The sequence below is a fragment of the Ictalurus punctatus genome, chromosome 11, assembly GCF_001660625.3.
Source record: "Ictalurus punctatus breed USDA103 chromosome 11, Coco_2.0, whole genome shotgun sequence".
NCBI classification, from domain to species: Eukaryota; Metazoa; Chordata; class Actinopteri; order Siluriformes; family Ictaluridae; genus Ictalurus; species Ictalurus punctatus.
The window spans coordinates 1,128,050-1,151,190 of NC_030426.2; the positions used below are offsets into that span (position 1 = coordinate 1,128,050).

Here is a 23,141-nt window from a genome sequence, read left to right on the forward strand (position 1 = left end):
AGCCAATCACAGTCACTTTTTTACACAGAATCTAAATCAAACTTTGGAATAGAAAACAATAGATTCTTGTTTTTTCCCTTACATTGCTTAGTTTTCCTTAAGTAATATCCTGTTATGTGTGGAATTGGCATGCTACTTTGATTGGCCATTCCATTAAACATATGCACAAGTCTTAAGCCAACGGAGATGGCACAGTACATGGAAAAATTCCTTCCATGCAGTGTTTCTCTAGTGTCTTTGAGTCTATATCTGCAAACTGAAACAATATCCTCCCGAAACACTATGCATGTTGTTTTATATACATACACAGTGTACGATAAATGGCTAGGTATCCAATAAAAAGTAATCTCCATTACAAATCCAATTTATATATATTAAAAAAATGCTGCTTTAGTTTTCCATTAAACTTGGGACTGAGATGGTCATCTTGTTTATAACTGAAGTGCTAAACTGGAGTACCTCTGTTTTTCAGTATGAATTCCTTCTTACTTACATTCCTGTTCCTTACTGTTTTTTCAAAACTTCATCAATCAGCTACCAGTAGCATTTTTGACTGTTCACATGAATAAGGTTTTTTTCTTTTTGTAGTCCCGATCTCAACAATCTGAACAAACTTGCCCCCAGCTATAGAACATCATGGAAACACAACCATAGCAACTTTGAGGGAATTTTGTTTTTGTTTCTACAATTAGGACTATTATAGGATTATTGGTGAACTCTCGAACACATATATACCGTGTTGATATTTCTGTAAAGCTGCTTTGAGACAATGTCTATTGTAAAAAGCGCTATACAAATAAATTGAGAGAGAGAGAGTTTGAGAGAGATATATAGATTGAGTATTTGGCCTCCTTCAAAGCAATGATTGCCTTAAATTGGTATACATTATGCAACTATATAAAATATGAATTACCTGCAAGTTAATAAAAGAAAAAAAACCTGAAACAGAAACAGCAAACCAGTAGAGTAATAGTAGTCAGTATTAAAACATTCACACATGCTGAATATCTTGCATTTAAAATGAAGTACTGCTTTTTATGATTGTTTTTGGTATTTTAGAGGCCTGGTGACATCATCAAAAGAAGGTGTAGACACTTACATCTCTCTGATTCTGCTGCCTGATAAAAGCAAAGCCACGAAGAGAAAGACTGCTGTTAAGAAGAAAGATCTGAATCCTGAGTTTAATGAGAGGTGTGAGGAACCTGTGTGTGTATGTGTGCATAAATGTGAGATAGAGCATTATAAGGACAGTTCTTTCTTTGGCTCTGTTTATGAATTTATATTTCACAAATATAGCCTCATAAATGTTATTCATCATTATTATTCAATCCACACTTAAAACAATCACAGTTAATGATTAAAAACAAAGAGTAATTAGAACAATTTAGGATGGTGTTACCTGCCATGGTGTAGGTGTTGTACAATGTCTAAACTGTTTCTCAGGTTTGAGTTTGACATTAATGTGGAAGATGCTCGGCAGCGAGTGCTCAGTGTGTGTGTAAAGCACAGCTCGTCCTTCATGAGTCGAGACAAAGACATCATTGGTCAGGTGAGTCAGCAATTAGTGAACTTTGGAAACATCCTGCCATTAAGCTATTCAAGAAGTATATTGATGTAATAAATACTTTTTATGCCTATAGGCAGAAATTGATCTGGCACAGATTGACTTTCTCTCAGGTGTTGCAGAATGGTAAGTTCTGTGATGCACACACAAATACACACTTTCACAATGTTGTTTGGGCTAGGCAGCAGAGGTGGCTACAGTTGTAGGTAAATGCCTTATTCAAAAACAGCAGGGAAACATATCCAAAAGGAACACAAGAGCTTGGTCAAAAACAGGCAAAGGTAAGGCAATGAACAGATTTGTGTAGACAAAACCAGATTCCAAAAGATCAAGGCTTGGTATGTCAGCAGTGAAAAACAGGATGATACTTTGCATCATGAGTCTATCTGTGATTGTTTTTTATAGAGTGTGTGTATGTGTGTGTGTGTGTGTGTGAGGATGTGCGAGTCTAGGTACAACAGTCAGTAATCAGGTGAGGTGAAGTTTGACATGGAGCATGTGACATGGAGCAGCCATATTTTAGGTTACGTAGCATTTGTCCTGATAGTTAGTATGGAACCTTCTGAGGAATCTGCTAATATCCTGGTTAGCTCTCTCTACTTGGCCTTTGGCTTGACGGTGATAATCAGATGTGAGGCTTACTGACACTCCCAGTTTCTCCATGAAATTGTTCCATACACTGGATGTGAATTGTGCTCCCCTGTAACTCACTATGTCCTCCCAGGTGCCAAAGTATCTAAACACATGGTTAAAGATAGTTTCTGCTGTCGTGAAGCCAGATGGCAGGTACCTCAGAGGAATGAATCTGAAGGACATTGAGAAACAGTCTAGGATTACCATGATTATGGGGTTGCCCTGGGAGACTGGGAGGTCAGTGAGAAAGTCTATGGCCAGGTTGATTAGGCATGGGGAGCATAACCAGTTTGCCAGCAGGCAGTGTTCTGGGAACCTTGGCTTCGGCACAGATGGAACATGATAAAATGAATGTATGAATGTCAGTGATCATATGGGGCCTCCAGTATTTACCTTGGAGGGGTTGATTTGTTCTCTGAATGTTCTGAGGCAGGTGAGATGTGTGCCAAAGTGATCAGTTTATTCTGCAGGGTCGCTGGCACATAGGTCTTGCCTGCTGGGCATGAAGTTCTTGAAAACAGGCCACATCTTGATTTGAGGACCAAGCTAATTCCTGATCAATGTCCCAGGATAATGCTCCACAAAACATGACTGGTCAATGGGTGCCGTGGGGTTGTGGGACAAATGTGTGTCAGAGAGTCTGCTGTGATGGGTTTTTTTTTTTATCTAGATGGATATGAGAGGGTAAATTGGAATTTGGTGAAAAAATGAGTACCCACTGTGCTTGTCCTGAGTCCTGAGTCTCTGTGCGGTTTTTAGATATTAAAGATTTTTATGATTTGTATAGATGATGAACAGTTGCCTAGCCCCCTCCAGCCAATAACACCAGGGATAAATTCGGCTGTGTGGGGGCATAGTGCCAGGCATGAGCTCTATGGCACAGTCATAAGTTCTGTGAGGCTGGCCTTGCCTTTGCTGAAAACTTTTTTTCAGCTAGGAAGAACAAAATCAAGTGACCAAAGGCCAGTGTACAGCCTGACAATTGCATTGCACAGACTGGATGCAGACCTGAGCAAAATACTTGAGAGATCACTGCGAGCGTATGTGGAGGCTAGGCTCAACCTGTGTAGGAGAAATTCTCTACCAGGAGTATAAAGTCTGGTTCAGCATAATTACCACCAAGAAAACCTCTGTGCTGAGACAAAAAGGGAGGCAAGAGAGAGCGATCGAGCAACTGGTGCACCAGCGACAACAACTCTGAAGGAACTGGAGGAAGGCAACACAGAGTGAGAAAGAAGGTCTCAAAGTGCTGTGGAAGGATATCAAGGGAGTCCTGTGGAGCAGCCTATAGATTCCTGAGTGCACAGGAAGAGGAAGGAGAAGGAACGAGCAACTTCTACAAGAATCCCTTCAAGCATGCCAGACAGCAATGGAAGAAGCAAAGAATGGGAAGCTATAAACGACCAGGTAGAAGCTGGAATAATACATCAGAAGGCAATACAGCGATCCAGCAAGGAATGAGCCATTAGGTTTGCCAGGGTAGTGCCTCATCTAGTCCTGCCCGTGTCCCAGTTTAACATCTTGCCCCCCAAGCTCAGTGAAGTCAGAGAGGTCATCAGAAAAGCCAAATCATCAGCAACTCCAGGCCTGAATGGTATCCCCTACAAGCTGCATTGCTGAAGCCATCGGCGTGATGAAGTGCGGTGGCGGTATTCATCCCCAATTAAAAGGACTCTAGAGTGATCAGCCAATTTAGGAGCATCGCCTTGCTCAGCATTGAAGGAAAGACCTTCTCTGTTTTGTCACGAAGAATAACCAGCTACCTCACAGAGAATGGCTATGTTGACACCAGCTCCAGAAGGCAGGGGTCCCAGGTTTCCCAGGGTGTGTGGAACACTCATCGTTGATTTGGGAGCAGATCCAAATGGCCAAGTACGAAAAGAAAGATCTGCACGTTGTTTAGCTTGACTTTGTGAATGCATATGGTTCAGTGCCACATCAGTTCATCAACTACACCACTGAGTTCTTCCATATGCCTGATGAGATTAGGTGCATGGTCTCCAATTACTTCAAGTACCTGCAGATGTGCTTTGCCCTCTAGGATATAACTACTGCATGGCAGCAATTGGAGGTAGGAATTGTCATGGGATGCTCAATCTCCCCCATTTTGTTTGCGAACACCTTCAAGGTAATACTCATTGGAGCAAGACAGGTGGTGGGAGGAGTCAGATTGCCATCTTGGCAGAAACTGCCCCCTCGAGAAGCTACATGGATGATGATATTAGCCTCTTGTTGACAGCACCATGTACAGCTAGGCTGCTAAAAAGGATGGATGAACTGATGTCCTGGGCAAGGATGAAGATCAAGCCCACTAAATCTCAAAGTCTCATGCTTAGGAATGGCAACACCTTCTTTGTCACTGATGGTTAGAAAATCCCACTGCTGGATGAACAGTCCATCAAAAGCCTTGGGAGACTGTACACGGCTGAGCTCTCTGATAAGCATATGGGAAGAGTGTGGGAAGCATTTGGGAATTATATGGGAACAGCTTTCTGATGATCTGGCAAGGATTGACCGAAGCCTACTTCCAGGAAACTACAAGGTAGAGAATAATTTGGCCATGGAAGTTGTGTGAAATCCTTTTATGCACAGTTAGAAAGATGGATGGGAAAGCCATCTGTTTCATCTGAAAGTGGCTAGGTTTGCCACGATTCCTATTTGAAACTGGTCTCTTTGGAAATAACATCTTACAGCTACCGCTGCAATCTAGCAGCATGGGCGGCTACAAGCAGGAGAAGGCCAGGCTAGTGTCACAGGCACGGCACAACCGGGGAAGGAATTGTTAGCAGAAACATTAGCATGGCGGACCTGTGGAAAATCCCACAGGCAAGGCATAATTTTCTTATTCGAGCAACATACAACACACTCCCCTGCCCACTGAACCTGCACTAGTGGTTTGGCCAAGAAGAATGCTACCCCCTCTGCAGCAGTCCAAATGCAAGTCTCCAGCACATCTCATCAGGCTGCAAGATTGCGCTTTCCCAAGGGTGCCAGAGGTGGCAACACGATCAAGTCCTGGGCAGACTGGTTGAGGTGCTGGAGAGGTGTAGACAGGTCATAAGCAGTAGTATTAGGTGTAACAGGAGGAAACCATATGGAACCAATGGCACTGGACATGCGTTAACTGTGCCAGTGGGGTTGTAGCCTTATATATTGGAGAGGCCTGTATGGTTTTGGTTCTGATAGACATGGTGGCAAGGCTGAAGGAAAAGCGGTAATCCTATGGACACCAGAGGAGGTGCAACAGGCAGTAATGCCATACCATTACTCTGGAGGCCATCTGCACTGTAACAATGGATAGACCTTCTGAAGGTCTAATCTGGACTAATAATGGAAAATGTCTGAGAATATAGAAAACAAGATGAACTCACTATAGCTGAGGGAGGGGAGGAGGTGATACCTTGGGTGCAGGGCATCAGGGACATTGGATGACCTGATGTGTGGGACTGACCTGGGACTCACTATAGGTGAGGGGGGGAGGAGGTGGAAACTTGGGTGCAGGGCACAAGGGACATTGGATGACTTGATGTGTGCGACTGAACAGTAGTAGCAAAGTCCCTCTCTGCTGTGTTTTTGGCATCCCACAACATTCAGATTAGCTTGGCCGATCTGCATGGGTCATATGGTGCTATGGTCTGATGATGAACGCCACTCCACTTTATTCATTCTTCTGTTCTTGAGGAGTTGATGTAGGCCTATGCAGAGCTCAGTCATTGAATCAAGAGACGCTCTGTGGTCACGGCAGGTGAGCTCAGTGAGAATGTCCTAGTTTAAATCTTAGTGATATGTTTAAATCAAACTTCAACAGTGCTTCAGCAGTGGTACATTGGCCTTTCTTGACAGAGAGAAGTAATTCCATGATTTCCTCTGCCTCTGAAGAGTGATCAAAGGTTCTTGAGAAAAGTTCAATGAAGTGGTCATACACTGTGATGAGTTCCCCATCTTGCGACCAGACTAGTGCCAGGCTAGCTGTGCCAGGCTAGCACCTTTTCTGTCAGCAGTTTAATGAACTGAGCAATTTGGTGCTGCCCAGAAACTCTCTCCTGACCAGAGAAGTAGAGGGAATATTGTAGCAGGAAATCTTTACATAAGTCACGCTCCAAGTGAGTTGGCGCATGACTGTTTTGGGAGATGTAGTCCGTGCTGGCCATGTTTGTAGGCCACGATGCATTCTGTGAACTGGAGTTTAATGTCTGGCACTGACATCACAGTTCGAATAACCCATAAAAACAGCACCTATCAAAAGTATAGAGACATTGTACAATTTTGTACATTAACCTTTCTTAACCCCTTTACATGTGCTTTAATTGTAGCTGCCGACAATACAAACTGTATTTTGAAATTGTTATTATTCTATCAGTGCTTATGGTAGGCACTGGATTGTAATTTATGTTGCCATTTCCAGACTTGCTTAAGAAATCTGGAAAGATTTAGAAATGGCATTTTTTAAATAAAAGAACCTAGATGACTAAAATATACTACACTAAATATAGTATCCTAAGTTTATTCTACATTTTACTACAATGTAATGAAACATTTTGTAGGACTTTAAAAAGCTCACCATCAGTTGTGTATTTTTAAACCTGGCACCACCAGAACATTTATGGTGAATCATACTTTGGTGGTTTGGTCAGTCTTTGTCCTGACTGAACCCACCTTTGCACTCTGGTCCACTGCAACAGTCCTAATTTGGCATGTGCTGCATTCTGCATAACTCCTTCAGAAATAATGTGATCATGCTAAGGACTCCCCCTGATAGCACTGCATATGTTTAGTTTGTGCTAGGAGAGTTGATCATCCAGTGCCTCCTGAACTTGTGCTCCAAAGACCTGCCCAATCACAAGTGGCAGGTGACCCAATGATTTTTCCAAGCCCTATTACTATAGGTCTCTTAGCTTGCAGTGATGCCTGTATGATCTCTGTTCCTACTGAATTAGTTCCCATTGAAATGGTGTTAGCAATACAACTTACGGTTGCAAGCACGTCCTACACTTTGCAAATATGTCAGGTCTTTTATATATTAAGCTATTCATAGTGCTGAATCTTCTTCTTCCACTCCTCAACAAGATGAAAATGGGAAAATGATGAGTATACCAGCGTATGCGAGTTAGCAGCAGCTTTTTATAGGTTACACACGTCACCGCCCTCAGGTTACAAAAGGAAGTAAACCAACTTTGCTCTGGCGATGCCGTTGTTGCAATGCCATATTATCTCCACCAAATCTTGAAATTCTGCATATGATTGTGTTATAGCTGAATCCCTTCTCATTGCTTAAATATGTATATGCCTCATTACCATAGGGCCCTAAACCAGGTATTAACACGTCTTGTGATTTGCCCACAAATGTTAGCAAAGGAACACTTAATATCTCAAAAATACACTGTGATTTTTCAGTTTCTCTGTTTTATGTGAACATTGTCTCCACCTGTGTGTAACTGCCCAACCTTCATTACTTTTTACTCATTCACTCTTTTTACTCATTTTTTTTTTTTGCAGTTAGCTAATGTTAATTAGCTTGTGCTTTATCTAGTTAACTACCTAATTTACAAGTAGCAGTTTGTAAGCCAACATTACTATATAGTTCATAGTAAATTAATCTTCTGTTTTATTATACTATGTTGATTGTGAATGTGTAATAACAAGGTATTAATTTTTTTTAGATAATTGTGTGTAGAACAGGTTAAATGTGCACTACAATCTCTGACTTGTATTGCAACCCTGTAACTGTTGCTTGGCTTAACAAATTTCTCCATTCTCTCAATGTAAGGTTTGACTTAAAAGATCACAACTAGCTGGAGTGTGTGAAGTTTGAGACCTTTTCTCAAAGTGGCAATACCCGGTCATCAATTCAACTGTCTCCACAGATGCCTTGCTGAAACATAATTTTCCATCTCCCCTTTTCTTTTACTGCAGCTGATATCTTTAGGGCACTAGGTTTACTGAAATTGAAAAATCGATGATGGAATCAATATTACTTATGGATAGAGCTTTGTTAAAGTTTATTGAAGTTTATTGGCGAGACATAAGTGGTATTCCAGGAAATGTAATATATCTACATTGATTTTATAATTGCCACTATCTAATTATGCAATTGGCCAACGATGCAAATTGACATAATGATTGTGTTTGATTATGCAATGATGAATGTTTCAGATGTTAATGTCACTTTGTTATTCTTACACTGAGCATTTTTCTAATTTCAAGTTTAAACCATGCTAGCCTCTTTTACTTTGATCTACAAACTTCTTGTGTGTATACAAATGTATTTAATTACGCTACTATAATAATGAGTTTTACTGCCAAAAGCTTATGGAGTTTTCAATTTTTTTTCGCTGTTAAGCAAAATTAAATAAAAAATAATAAGTTGACAAACACCCATGTAAACTTCTGCACACACTTCTGTAAATGTTTGCAGATAAATTAAGTAGTTTAAAAAAGCATTTTCATTGGCCTCCATTATAATAATATGACATTGTAAGTCTGACCAATACCAGGGCTACATTACAATACAGTTACTGTTTTTATACAGTTGTTGACAACCTCTAATTGACTTCCTCCTGCCCACTTCAGTATTTTACTAGCCAAGTAAAATTCATTCTGAAATTCGGAAGTTTGGACAGAACGGTTATAAGTGTATAATTGTGTTCTAATTGGGTTTTTTTTTGTGATCACCTACTCCACCGTTACATAGCAGACAGCGTTATTTAATTCTGCCAGATGTTAACAAGATGGGTATCACTATCTATTTAGCTAGTTTGCAAAGTTATATTAAAACAGTTTAAATTGATTCTACAAATTGCTAAGGAAATTGCTTTGTGTTTATTGCGAAGTGCAGGGGTGTTCAGATGTCTCCACTATACCCCTTGTGCTGCATATGCCAACTCGTGCAATATGCACTCACAATCCACTTTATTAGGAACACCTTTACACATGGTCATTTATGCAGGTATCTAATCAGCCAATCATTTGGCAGAATGCATAAAATAATGCAGATACAGGTCAAAAGCTTCAGTTCAATTCAATTCAATTCAATTCAATTTTATTTGTATAGCGCTTTTTACAATAGACATTGTCTCAAAGCAGCTTTACAGAAATATCAACATGGTATACAGATATTAAAGGTGCGAATTTATCCCAACTGAGCAAGCCACTGAGTGGCGACGGTGGCAAGGAAAAACTCCCTAAGATGTTTTAAGAGGAAGAAACCTTGAGAGGAACCCGACTCAGAAGGGAACCCATCCTCATCTGGGTAACAACAGTTAGTGTGAAAAAGTTCATTATGGATTTATATGAAGTCTGTATGGCATTAGGAGCAGCCGTAGTCCCAGCAGTCTGGAATTAAAGAAGATTTGAGCTCCATCCAGAGGCAGAAAGGATCTGGATCTCTAGTATCTCCATAAATTCGTGTGGGGCTCGGCGAAAGGAGAGAGGGAGAAAAAAGATAATTATGACTGCGAAGTAGTAGAACAGAATCTAGTCAGGGTAGGCTTGAGTAAACAAATACGTTTTAAGCTTAGACTTAAACACTGAGACTGTGTCTGAGTCCCGAACACTAATAGGAAGACTGTTCCATAACTGTGGGGCTCTATAAGAGAAAGCTCTTCCCCCTGCTGTAGCCTTCACTATTCGAGGTACCGTTAAATAGCCTGCATCTTTTGACCTAAGTAGGCGTGGCGGATCAAATAAAACCAAAAGGTTGCTTAGATATTGTGGCACGAGACCATTTAGTGCTTTATAGGTTAATAAAAGTATTTGCGAGATTAATGCGAGATTTTACTGGGAGCCAATGCAGTATTGATAATATCGGTGTGATATGGTCGTATCTTCTAGTTCTAGTTAGGACTCTAGCAGCTGCATTCTGGACTAACTGGAGCTTATTTATATTCCTACTGGAACATCCAGACAGTATGGCATTACAGTAATCTAATCTAGAGGTGACGAATGCATGAACTAGTATTTCCGCATCATGTAGTGACAATATGTTCTTATTTTAGAAATATTTCTGAGATGAAAGAAGGCTATCCTAGTAATATTATCTACATGAGCATCAAATGATAGGCTGGAGTCAATAATCACTCCAAGGTCTTTAACTGCTGTACATGATGAAACAGAAAGACCATCCAGAGTAACCATGTGATCAGAAAGATTACTTCTAGCTACACGTGGGCCTAATAAAAGTATTTCAGTTTTATCAGAATTAAGTAGAAGGAACTTAATTAACATCCAATGTCTAATGTCCTTTACACAATCCTCAACTTTACTAAGCTTCTGTCTGTCCTCTGGCTCCAGAAGTACTCCAAAAGTAACCTCAGTACGCATGGAGAATTCACCATTTACATCTACGAACTGATAACGATTGGTCAGATAAGACCTGAGCCAGGAGAGGACTGTTCCCTTAATACCAACAACATTTTCTAATCTATCAAGTAGAATAGTGTGATCTATAGTATCAAAAGCTGCACTAAGGTCGAGTAACACAAGCAGCGAGACACAACCCTGATCGTAAGTCAGTAGAAGGTCATTTACTACTTTAACTAACGCTGTCTCTGTGCTATGATGAGGTCTAAATCCTGACTGATACATAGCATAACTGCTTTGCTACAACCTTTTCTAAAATCTTAGAGATGAAGGGGAGATTTGATATTGGTCTATAGTTGGACAATTGAGACGGGTCAAGATCAGGTTTTTTAATCAAGGGTTTAATAACTGCTAATTTAAGTGATTTAGGTACATAGCCAGTGCTTAGGGAAGAATTGATTATATTTAGAAGTGGTTCAATTACTCCTGGACCAATCTGTTTAAACAAACATGTAGGTACGGGATCTAGTATGCAAGTTGATGAATTGGCTGAAGAGATTAATGTAGCTAGTTCGGTCTCTCTAAGCGGAGCAAAACACTCTAAACATTGATCTGATATTGCTACATTGTCATGTAATGGGTTTGTTACAGTACTGTCCGGTTTTAATTTAATGGCCTGTATTTCACGTCTAATATTTTCAACCTTATCAATGAAAAATTTCATGAAATCTTCACTGCTATGTAATGATTGAGTGTTTCTCTCTGTAGTGGTTTTATTCCTAGTTAATTTTGCTACTGTGTTGAAAAGGAATCTAGAATTGTTTTTGTTGTCTCCTATTAAGGTGGAGAAATAGATTTTTCTAGCATCGCCAAGAGATTTCCTATATTTCAGTAGGCTCTCCTTCCATGCTGTTTGAAATATCACCAGTTTGGTTTGACGCCATTTACGTTCTAATTGTCGAGTTGTCTGTTTTAAGGTTCGCGTTTGATCGTTATACCAGGGTGCTAATTTTTTTTCTCTAATTATTTTCCTTTTGAGTGGAGCCACTCTATCTAGCGTGTAGCGGAGTGTTGATTCCAAACTTTCAGTCGCCTGATCGAGTTCTGTGTGATCTGACGGTGATCCAAATCTAATTGATGTTTCTGCGAGATTATTTATGAAGCTCGGTGCAGTAGCTGATGTGTAGGTACGTTTTATGCGGTAGCGAGGCGAGGTGGAAATATTATGATCAATACGTATTATGAACGAGATAAGATAATGGTCTGAGACAACTTCAGACTGCGGAAAAATGATAATATTTTCTATACTTAGTCCGTATGTTATTATGAGGTCAAGAGTGTGACCACCATTATGAATAGGCCCGATTACGTTCTGATTAATCCCTACTGAATCTAAGATGGACACAACCGCTAATCTTAGAGGGTCTTCCAGGGTATCAAAATGAATATTAAAGTCTCCGACGATTAATGCTTTAACTACAGACACAACCAGGTTTGAGACAAAGTCTGCAAATTCACTAAGAAATTCAGTATATGGCCCTGGGGGTCTGTAAATAATAATTAGAGGAATTGACTTATTTTTTGTGGCTACATAACTTATATTGGTATAAAGAATTTCAAAAGAATTAAATTTATGCTTAGGTTTTTGTGTGACGACTAGATTTTTACTATGGATGAGTCCAACACCTCCTCTACCAGTTGAACGAGGCTGATGTACATAACTGTATCCAGGAGGACTGGCTTCATTTAATGCTATGTACTCGTTTGGTTTAATCCAAGTTTCTGTTAAACACATTAAATTACATTCCTGATCAGTAATGATGTCGTTAACAATAAGAGCCTTAGACGCAAGAGATCTAATGTTTAATAGTCCTAGCCTCAGATCAAAAGTGCTGGCTTGTGCATTCAATATGATTTAATATTATGTTAATTAGGTTACGAAGATAGACTTTCCGAGATTTTCTATATATTTGTATAGCTCTGGGAACAGACACAGTCTCTATAGTATGTATTACCTTTGCCGGATTTTTAATTGAACATTGATTATACTGAATGTTGTTATTATTGGAAGATGTGCTTACGGTAGGTAGGCAGTCACTTGGAGTGTAGCGCCTTGGAAATGTTGTCTGAAAGCAGTTCCGCTCCAAGGCTGCCGGGGTGCAGTCCATCAGGACGAAACAACCTAGGACGCTCCCAGAACAGATTCCAGTTATTGACAAACACCAGATTCTGCTCATTACACCAAGAGACTAACCAATCATTTAATGCTAGAAGTCTACTGAACTTTTCTGCTCCACGTCTGTATGTGGGAAGAGGTCCAGAGACGATCTTCGTGGTGGGTGATCTGCCTCGTACCGTCTCGATCAGGCTGGACTCAGTTAATGTTCACATCACACACTAGAAGCTGGAAAATGTTTCCAGTCTTCATCTGTCCAGGCTGGGTGAGTCTGTGCCTATGATAGCCTCAGAGTCTTGTTTTGTTTGACAGGAGTGGAAGCTGATGTGATCTTCTGCTCTTGTAGCCCAGCCACCTCAAAGGTTGATGTGTTGTGCCATCTGAGATGCTTTTCCACTCACCACGGTTGTCGAGTGATTATTTGAGTTACTATAGACTTCCTGTCAGCTCAGACCGGTCTGGTCCTTCTCCTCTGATCATCATGTTGTGGGTGAAAATCCCAGATCAGCAATTTCTGAAATACTGAAACCAGCCCATCTGGCACCAGCAAGCACGCCATAGTTAAAGTCACAGAGATCACACTTTTGATGTTTGGTGTGAACATTAACTAAAGCTCTTGACGTGCATCTGCATGACTTTATGCATTCTGGTGCTGCCACATGATTGGTTGATTGGATAACTGCATGAATGTGCAGGTGTACAGGTGTCCTAATAAGTGGACGGTCAGTGTAGTTGATAAGCAAAACTGAGTGGTGAGAGGCAAATTAAAACTGAAAACTTATAGAGTACTTCAAATAGATGTTCCAAGAGTTGTCTGACTACTATTAAGGCCATTATTGCACATTAAATCAATTAGATTTACCACATATATAGGCTGCACTTCCAAATTTTGGGGTTGTTTCCCCAAAACACCATAGTGGTAAGATCATGTGGGGGGCCTGACTGTACCAAATTGATATTATTTACAGTGGATGAGGAAACATTTTTGAGAATTCAGTTCTCAATATAAAAATGCAAAAATCAAGAAAAACGAACTTGGTGTGTTTAGGCCTTTTAATGCTTGCACTCAACCATGAATGGCCTTACAATTACGTGGTACAAACTGCATATATCTTTTTGCATTTTAATATTTTGCTTATTATATTTGAGTGAGTTTATAACGGGAGATATGGAGATGGAGATTTTAACATTGGTCAGGTGGGACCCATCAAAATGTGTATTTTGTATGTATTGTTGTATATGATGCTCTTACTGATGTTAAAATCGTTCAGTTTCATAGCAATAGATCAGGGGCATATTCACAAAGAATCTTTGGGCCAAGAGTAACTCTAACTTTATGATTTAGGAGAAACTCTTTAAAGAAAGGGGAATGCTAATCCCAATATTAATCAAAACATTTTAGCACTAAAAACAGGCCCTCTGGACTACATCCAAGTCAAAAAGCTTTAAATGGGTATTGTAAAGTATGCTATTGAACATGCCAATTTCATACTACACAAATAAAAAGGTCACGTTCTGGCATAAAATACATTTTCTTTAAGATGCTGGCAAATGATAAAAAAGGCGTGGATACACTGGTGTAGTTGGCTGCACAAGTTCCTCTCAGCTCTTTTGTGAAGAGGTTTTAAAGAGAACTCTTATAAGATTATTTGTGAATATTGCATTAATTAGGAGGTATACATTTTGTTTTACCTACTCCCTGTTTGTTTTTATTCTATGATGCAAAACTTGCTTGAATGTAACTGCTGCATAGATGTACATGAAAAAGCAAAATACCAAAGAATGAAGCACTTCAAACAGTTACTAATAGACTGCATTTCTCACAGCTATGCATTGTTCAGTATTTACTCTGTGCTTGCAATCACCACATTAAAATGGCAATAAAGTGCACACTTATCCACCACATGGGCTCACTGAGATTTGAATGAAGTCATTACAAAAATCTTGCTTTTGTGAACTAACATTTTAACCAGCTATAGCAAAAATGATCACATGGGTATAGAATATTAGATTACAATACATAATTACAACATTTAGTCCCAAATAAGTGCAGTGCTGCATTAAAAAAAAAGGCATACTGACACTTTAATCAACACTGAAAAATAGAGAAAATTCAATACAAGTAGAACCTAGTGGCAAATGCATTATAATATATATATATATATATATATATATATATATATATATATATATATATATATATATATATATACGATCATCTGATGCATAAATTTTATTTTTTTCAGTGGTAAAGTGCTGATAGGAATGATATAAAACTGAATTTGATACATGAATATTATATTGTTGCTGATCATGACATAATTGGTTAACATATTACTTTTTTTCTCCAGTAAAACAGACTAATTTATTAAAATTATTGGTTTGCAATGACGCAAGGAAACGATGAGGTTAAGCAGAAATTCTCCAAACATCAGCATGAGTATTAACCAAAGTTTTAATGGTACTGCACTACATTGACACAATAAGAGACAATAAAATTCTTTACTCAATGAATATTTTACATGGTAAGCCCCCCCTCATTTTGTTCTGCAGCTTTACCAATGAAAATGTTGGAAACTGGATTTATCAATGTCATTTTACTTACTTAAATTTAGATTTACATCACTTTATACACTACAAAACAATACAAAGTGTATGTGTATCTCTATAGTTGTGTCCAGGAAGAGATAAATGTTGCACTTCATGGTGATGTCCATATCCTGGTCTGGTATTCAACCCATTTCCAAAACATGTTTTACATCCATGCAGAATTTATGTGAGGCTGGAACACAAAATGAAAACATTCCCGTTAGCACTGAACACACATCTTCACAAACATTGCTTTTCCCCATAGACAAAGTTGTGTACTCTGTCCGAAATGCTGAAATTCATGTCGTTTGTGTTCTTAACTATTTATCAGTGGGGTTTTTTTTGGACAAAGAAATAAGAATAAAAAGTTATGTAAATCACTAAAGCTACTGTACCTGTCAATAAGCGAGTCCCTCATGCTGGTGGCTATGGTGCTCGGTTGAGTCTCACTCAGCCTGAACACACTCTCAATGACTGACAGCTCTGTGCTTGTTGTATCCAAACCACAGAAGGCACACCAGTCATTCACCACCATGCCAGCAGCGATCACCTCACTGCCTCGGTTTACAGTACCGGCCTAAAACAAGAGCCCAATTACTTGCACTGCATTAAGCACTGCATCACAATACCATTTAAGTGCACCTATTATGGTTTTGAAACGTGCCTAATTTTGTTTTAAAGGACTCGTACAATATATTTACATGCATCCAAGGTCACAAAACACTTTAATACGTACATAATTTAAATAGCAGAATTACCCTTTCCCCCAGTTTCACAAACAACTTGTTCAACGATCTGTTCTAAAGGATTCATTCTAAACACCTCCTTTCGGTGAGAATACTCTGCTCTGATTGGTCAGATGGACCAGTCTGTTGCGATTGGTCTACTGCGGTCAGCGTGTATCGAAAAGGAAACGCTCATTAACATATCCAATTTCAGCTCAGTCTGTTTGCCAGCAGCCGATGAAGACCAGAGGAAGTAAGTCTGGAATTACTAACGACTCATTTCAGCTGTTCCTTCTTCTGGGAGTCAGTAACCCAGTTTGTCATGCGCTCTGATTTTTTTTAACTTTGCAGATGTTTTTACATTCAAAAACAGCTATATAACACACACTACATGAAAGGTAATATTTGAAAAACTATAATAATAGGTGCACTTTAAGTAAAATAAATAGATAATAAAAAAAACAGCTGAGATAAGCATTTAAAAAGGATTATATTAAAACAGTTTTTACAAACTGAGCATTTTAGAGCCAATATTCTCACACTATAACTGCATAATTAATCTCAATTAAATGTGACTATTCATTAAGAACAATGTAACAAAAAACCACAGTGTATTAATATGAGATTAATATGCGAGTTTGAGAACATTCACTCACGACTAAAGGCACTTGTAGGAGTGATGAGAGCTCATCTTGGTCTTCAATAGATGTTTTGGGGTGCACAAGGCCTCCCTGGTTACTGAAGGCACAGTAACTACCCACAAGCACCTGCTCAGCCACCGTCTGCCTGAACACCTCCACTTTAAGATTGTCAGCCAGAATCTCTTCTGTTTCCTGTGCAGCACAGTAGCCGTTAATCACACTTGAAATTATGTCACAGCACACCATCTTTTATGAAATACCTACAACTGCTGCCGATTATTTAAATTAAAATCCAATTTAAATTCTGCTACTGCCACTGTGTTCTATACAGTACATACGTAGGCAACATAGCACATTTATTTACTTGTGACAGGCATTCACATCTTTACATAGTATACTGAAAACTAAAATCTTTTAGATGTTTTTATACACAAACTCTGGACAATAGGTATTGGTTCATTTTTAGTCTTTGAGCAAAAAATAATTCTGACCCTGTCAAGATCGGGGTGAACTAGAGCCACATAGTCGTTGCAAGCAATGACATTTCCAAGTGCAGACAGTCGCTCCTCCACTCTCTGAATGCGCACAGCATCTGGCAAGCAGTTCCTCATGTGCTGCAGCTCTTGATCTGTTGTGTTGTTGGGCACAAGAAGTCCGTGACGGTTTCCTTGGAAGTAAAGGGAAGATTTTTTCCAGAAATCAGGACCAGTTCTCTACACAAATAAAGGTGAATGCAGTTATAAGCACGTGGATTTGAGTTTTCCACTAAATGGTTCATTTTAACAGAATTTGTGCTTCTCAATAAAACTCCACACATTGATAGTGGAGTTATCCAAAATCAAACATCACCACAAGTATAATCTCAATGCATCAATTTGAAATGCACACATTTTTGGAAGTTATAATGATTGTAATAAGTAAGGAATAAAGTTTGAGAGTGCTGTGATGACAAGTGTATTATTTTCATAACATGTCCCTATGCATTATTCAGCTTATGCCACAGTAATGTGCAAATTACCCCCCCCCCATTAATGAACACGATGTACTCTATAGTTACATTTTGAACATCTATGACAAGTTAGTTCCTGTTATCACTTGTTATAGCAGTTATAAATAATCATCCCCTCACCATCCTGTAGTGATTACTACAGAAATGATAATGTATTAAAATGAGCACATTCATATAAACTTGATTTACCTCGCAGCCAGCACGACTGTCAGAGCTGCTGTTATAGATAATTAATAGCACCTGACCAGCCAGATTAAGGAATTCAAAAGGGCTGTGGTATAAAATGTAATTAAGCTTACATAATCTTTTTGGGGTCAAAACCAAATCCATTTAAACCAGATTGTTTACTGTCTTATTTATTGTACTATTGTCTTGTTTATTTTATATTCCACTGCTGTGAAAAGTTTGTCGCTATTGAATTCAGAGGATGTTAAAAACTTATGATTTTGATATTGAATTTGATAAATAATTTAATAGTTCCTTAAAGAATTAGAATACAGTATGCCCTGAACTAACACATGACTTTTTAATAGTAATTGTGACACAGTAAATCACCCAAGAAGTAAATTCTGAGGCAGGTGGTGATTTTCACTGGGGAAAATCAAATACATGTGTATTTATAATTGTGATACTTCTATGTTTTACCCTCAAGTTGATTATGAGGTCAAAATGCGAGAAGCAGGCAATCTGGTCACAGACCTGTAACATCCCCGAACAACACAAGACATAACTGGTTGCAGCATGTATGACAGGGGTGTCCAATCTTATCTGGAAAAGGCCAGCATGGGTGCAGGTTTTCATTCTAAATCAAGCAGAAGCCACACCCAAGTCCACTGAAAGCCAAGATTAACTGATTAAACAGGTGGAATCAGGTGTGGCTCCTGCTTGATTGAAAACCTGCACCCACACTACCCCTTTGCGGAAGAGATGGAACACTCTTGAATTATGATCTAAACAAATTTGATTGAACTAAAGTGTATTAGAAATACTTACAATTTGAACAGCTGTTTGAATAGAGACATTATACTATTTGGATAACATTAACTAGTTAGAAATACTACTGCTAAACCTAGCTAATAAAAATGACAGGACATTGAACAATATAAACTAGATAGGTAAAGCTCGTCAATAAACTTTGACGTTGGCTTGATGAAGCCAGTCTGAAAGTTTGAAACTTTTTCAAAGACAGATAAATGAAGAGTGTTATTAATAGAAAGAATTAGTGGGTATGATACAGGTAGATTGATAGAAAGAATATGAGAGAGAGAGAGAGAGAGAGAGAGAGAGAGAGAGAGCATGAGAGAGTGTGACATTGTGAGTGAGTGTAGATTAATAGAGAGATGGATGAGGGGAGTGTGTGACAGTGTGAGTGAGTTTTGACAGTTGAAGTTTGAAATCTTGAACATTCCGTCAAGGTAAGCATATGGAAGTTTTTGGGATGTTTGATTAACCGCTACAGAAAAACCATAATTCTGATCAGTTAGAAAAGCACAGCACACTAAGTAAGGACAGACTCAACGTCTGTGGTGAGTTTGGTGCATGTAGTTTAAAAGCTCAAATTGACATTTTCTGAAGAATCCGTGAGTAATGCTTGCCTGGGTAAAATTCAACACTACATGCAGCTGCACATGCTGATCAGTAGGGGGAGCTACATGTGTGTACACATTTGTTGAAGCATAACTAATTGAGGATGTGATATGAGCATGGCAGCTGAACGACGCTTGAGCTGTGATACCTGTATTTTATTCTCCATTCATTCTCTATTTGCCAACAACGTGTGTTTTCAGATACATGCGCAAAAAGTACACCTCTCCCAATAGGGCCGCACATTTTTAGGGGTATGCATTGTATGATAATTATAATAGTGATGCTTTGTACAGCAAGCGTCACAAATAATAATAATAAAAAAATGTTAGATAACATTAGTGGTGCTTGCAAAACATCATTATTAAGTATGTGTGATAATGATGCTTTGCTACGCAAGCACCACTAATAATAATAATAACAACTAGAATTTACATTTTCTGAATGAAACGTGAGTGGTGCTTGTCCGTGCAAAAGTCAACAAAGACATGCAGCTGCACATGCCAGTCATTAGGGGAAGCTACGTGTGTACATCTTTGTTGAAGCATAACTAATGAGACATATAGGTAGCCTTAATGATCGTATTTAACTTGTGTTTTTAATATAATAGGCTTTATGGCAGTCAAAACACCCATAACGCAATTCTCGTCATTTGGGCCAAGCGTTTTGATATGTTTATGTTGTGGCAGTTTTTATATTCCACTTATTTTGGGCATGCATATGACGTCAAATAAATATTCAATTCAATTTTATTTGTATAGTGCTTTTTACAATGGTCATTGTCTCAAAGCAGCTTTACAGAAATATATAAACACAGGATACAGATTTTAAATATGCGAATTTATCCCAATTGAGCAAGCCGGTGGCGATGGTGGTTAGGAAAAACTCCCTAAGATGTTAAGAGGAAGAAAACTTTAGAGGACCCAGACTCAGAAGGGAACCCATCCTCATCTGGGTAACGACAGATAGTGTGGAAGTAAAGGAAAGTTCATTATGGTTTAATATGAAATCTGTTCGATGAACTAGTCCACTGTTCAAAGGAGACCCGAGTGCAAAACTGCATGTGGTAATTGCAGTCCCGGGGCCATAGTACCCATAAAATGCCCATACTGCAATTCCCCTCAGTGATGAGTTTCAAACTTACCTACACACATCCTCCCGATGATCCGGCATCCTGCTATAGACGCGTGCACCACTGGGATTGTTTCTGATAGTTCACCTTCAAAGACACTGCAAAGTTCGACCTCTATTTACTTCCAAATTGTACACAGACTCATGTGCAGCAACAAAATGGTTATGTTGTTACAATTACCTATATTACATGCAGCCACTTACAGATTGACGCAGAGCTTACCTGTAGAAGTTTTCTGAGCCACCTACTGCCACCAAGCAGTATGTGTTGGTGAGCTTTGCAAAGCAGCCAATTTCATTGTTCTTCTCAAAGGATGCTCTGACTGCCATTGTGATAGAGAACTGGCAATAACAGGATCACTCTGACCAGAAACTGTGAAATAGTGTGGTTGGTAAGTGAGGTACAAACTTATAATTGCATTTATAACGACTAACCTGAGAGCTGCATAGTAAGAGTGAAGCTCAACCCTAATGCTATGAAGGTCTGTGGTAGTTCTCAATATTATGGCACTACTGCTACTAATGCTATATTACTAGGACACTAGCTTTATATGGGGGGGGGGGGGGGGGGGGGTGTATTACAACACTTCAGACAGCAGCTAGTCAACTTCCCAGGAAGGGGGCCTGAAAAATCCTAAACTCAAACCTAAATCCCAAGCTTCCAGTATGCTGAGTGTTCTGCAGAAGAACAAGAGTGTCTTACCAAGAGAACAAAATATTTCTTACAAAGGCTACCAACATATAACACTTATTTTAAACACATAAATAAATGGCTGCAGTAGCAAAAGTAAGGGTGATGGCAACATGTACTTATTGCTTAAGATTATGATGTTCTGTAGCTGATGTACATTGCATACATATATTTAGACTAAAGCAATCTTATAAGATTTCTTATTTTAAGCTGGTGTTTTTCATTTCCATAATTTGTGTTCATCTGAACTGTTAATTTTGTTAATACAGAAGTAACCCTTGTGGTATCAAATGCACTTGGCAAGTAATTAAAGCAGAATATGTCTACATTATTTTCTACAGATGAGCATTTCATAATAGGCTGCATTTCCAAACAATAATAAAGCTAGACCCTTGTATACTGGGGCGCTTCACTTTCATTCTGTAGCTAAGAAAAAGAAAGTTGAGATCCAGAAAACATGCTAGTAGATCCATACCACCACCTTTCCCCCTAGAAGAGTATAATAAAGAATGGGTGGTTATAGAAAGCATTTCAAGGGGCTGTCCATCAGCTGACTAAAGAAATGACTGCCTGAATATAAATTATGATTGAAAGTTTATTTACTGTATGTCCCAGGAATATAATGATGTGGGGGGAAAAAACAAAAACAAAAAAAACAACAGTCACTGGTTCGCAAAATGGAGCCTGTGGCACCACAGGGGGTGTGTAAGGCAAAGCCAGGTAGTCTGCGGTTATGGTTTTTTGTTTTCTTACTAACTGGTTTGACTAGTTACTTAAATTGAAAGGGTTTAATGCAAACCTCAATTACTCAAATCCAACTAGGCCTATACATGTCTTAGAATTAGTCTGTTTTGTCCAAGATAAATTTGAAAAAGTCCAATGTCCCCAATAAATAAGCCAGATTAATGTCATACATTTGAAAAATAAAGCTTTATATTTGCATAGTTACATTATGCTCATACAATAAGTCTTTACTGAGTGCACTGTAGAATTTATTGTACAGTTAAAGGGGTCCATGGCTACAGAAAGTTTAAGTAAATTGGACTGACATGAACTGTAAAATAAGCTTGTAAAAACACAGAACACAAAACAAATAATAGTATAAATAATAGTGGGCCCCTGTCCAGGGTGTACCCCGCCTCGTGCCCGATGCTCCCTGGGATAGGCTCGGATGGATGGATGGATGATAGTGGCCTACCTGTGTAAACGCAAATACTTGTAATGCCGAAAATTTCCCATTTTATTGACGATCTGCCTTCATATAGATTAACTCTTACTCACTCTCATTTCACCTATAGCTTGTAAGCGCATGAACAAAACAAATGCAGAGGAAACCGTGTTCGATTTACAGCGCTGTGCTGATTGAACACTGCAGGCAGGTCTCCGCTGGAACGCTTCGAAACCTGCCGTTTTACTTTTTAGCTTCTGAGCAAATTGTCACAGTAACTGTTTTTCATTTTGTCTTAATCAAATTTCTGATTTAGAACGGAAAACTCTAGATCTCGATAAATCACAAGCTCACCGTACCTCACAAACGCTGCTATTCATTGCTATATAGACAGCAGCCATTTTGCTAGTTCAGTTGGTTAGCCTGCCATCCGGTCAGTCACGGAACTTTTGGATTTAGCAGTTCTTCCGACTGTTTTCTTGAAACCACTTGTAATATAATTCGTACACACAGACTTCCACCTTACTGAAACCTATAGATAAGAAGAATAAGAAAAAATAATAACGTAGAATAGTATATTTACCACAGAGTAATCAGAACCTTCCTGAAAAGCGTGAACACTCGTTACCCACGTGTTCACTTCCTCAACAACGTCTTTACGTAATCACATTCCGGGTTTTCACGCAATGTTGCCAGGTCCGCCATTTCAAGGGATTTGTAGACCCCACAACTAAAGCGGGTTTGTCTGCCGTTGGAAGGGTTTGCATACATTTATCATACCGATATATTTTAATATGCATTAGCGGTCACGCCAGATGTTGTGCTCTCAGGCCCAACTCTTGTGCCGATTTACAACATTACCTCTGCACGTTACAGCATGAATGTACTATTTAGCCATTGGTAACCTTTCATCATACATAGGTATTTTGTAT

At 39.0% G+C, this 23,141-nt stretch overlaps 2 protein-coding genes across 4 annotated transcripts in view; one reads left to right on the forward strand and one right to left on the reverse strand.

Moving 5' to 3' along the window:
* The window catches only part of esyt1b (extended synaptotagmin-like protein 1b), a 112,188-nt gene extending 97,614 nt beyond the window's left edge, over positions 1-14,574 (forward strand). Inside the window, exons 49-52 of the mRNA XM_017479506.3 lie at positions 1,060-1,191; positions 1,444-1,549; positions 1,641-1,690; positions 7,965-14,574. Of these exons, the coding sequence (XP_017334995.1) occupies positions 1,060-1,191; positions 1,444-1,549; positions 1,641-1,690; positions 7,965-7,989 (313 nt within the window). The 3' untranslated portion in view covers positions 7,990-14,574. The remainder of the gene's footprint in view (positions 1-1,059; positions 1,192-1,443; positions 1,550-1,640; positions 1,691-7,964) is intronic.
* Positions 14,575-15,108: 534 nt separating this feature from the next.
* Positions 15,109-22,855, reverse strand: eif6 (eukaryotic translation initiation factor 6). Of its 3 annotated transcripts, NM_001201210.1 has the most exon segments (7): positions 15,109-15,453; positions 15,656-15,837; positions 16,642-16,818; positions 17,118-17,293; positions 20,364-20,449; positions 20,574-20,723; positions 22,793-22,855. In NM_001201210.1, coding segments are annotated over 6 exon segments (738 nt in total). In that variant the 5' UTR covers positions 20,681-20,723; positions 22,793-22,855; the 3' UTR covers positions 15,109-15,443.
* Positions 22,856-23,141: the final 286 nt, after the last annotated feature.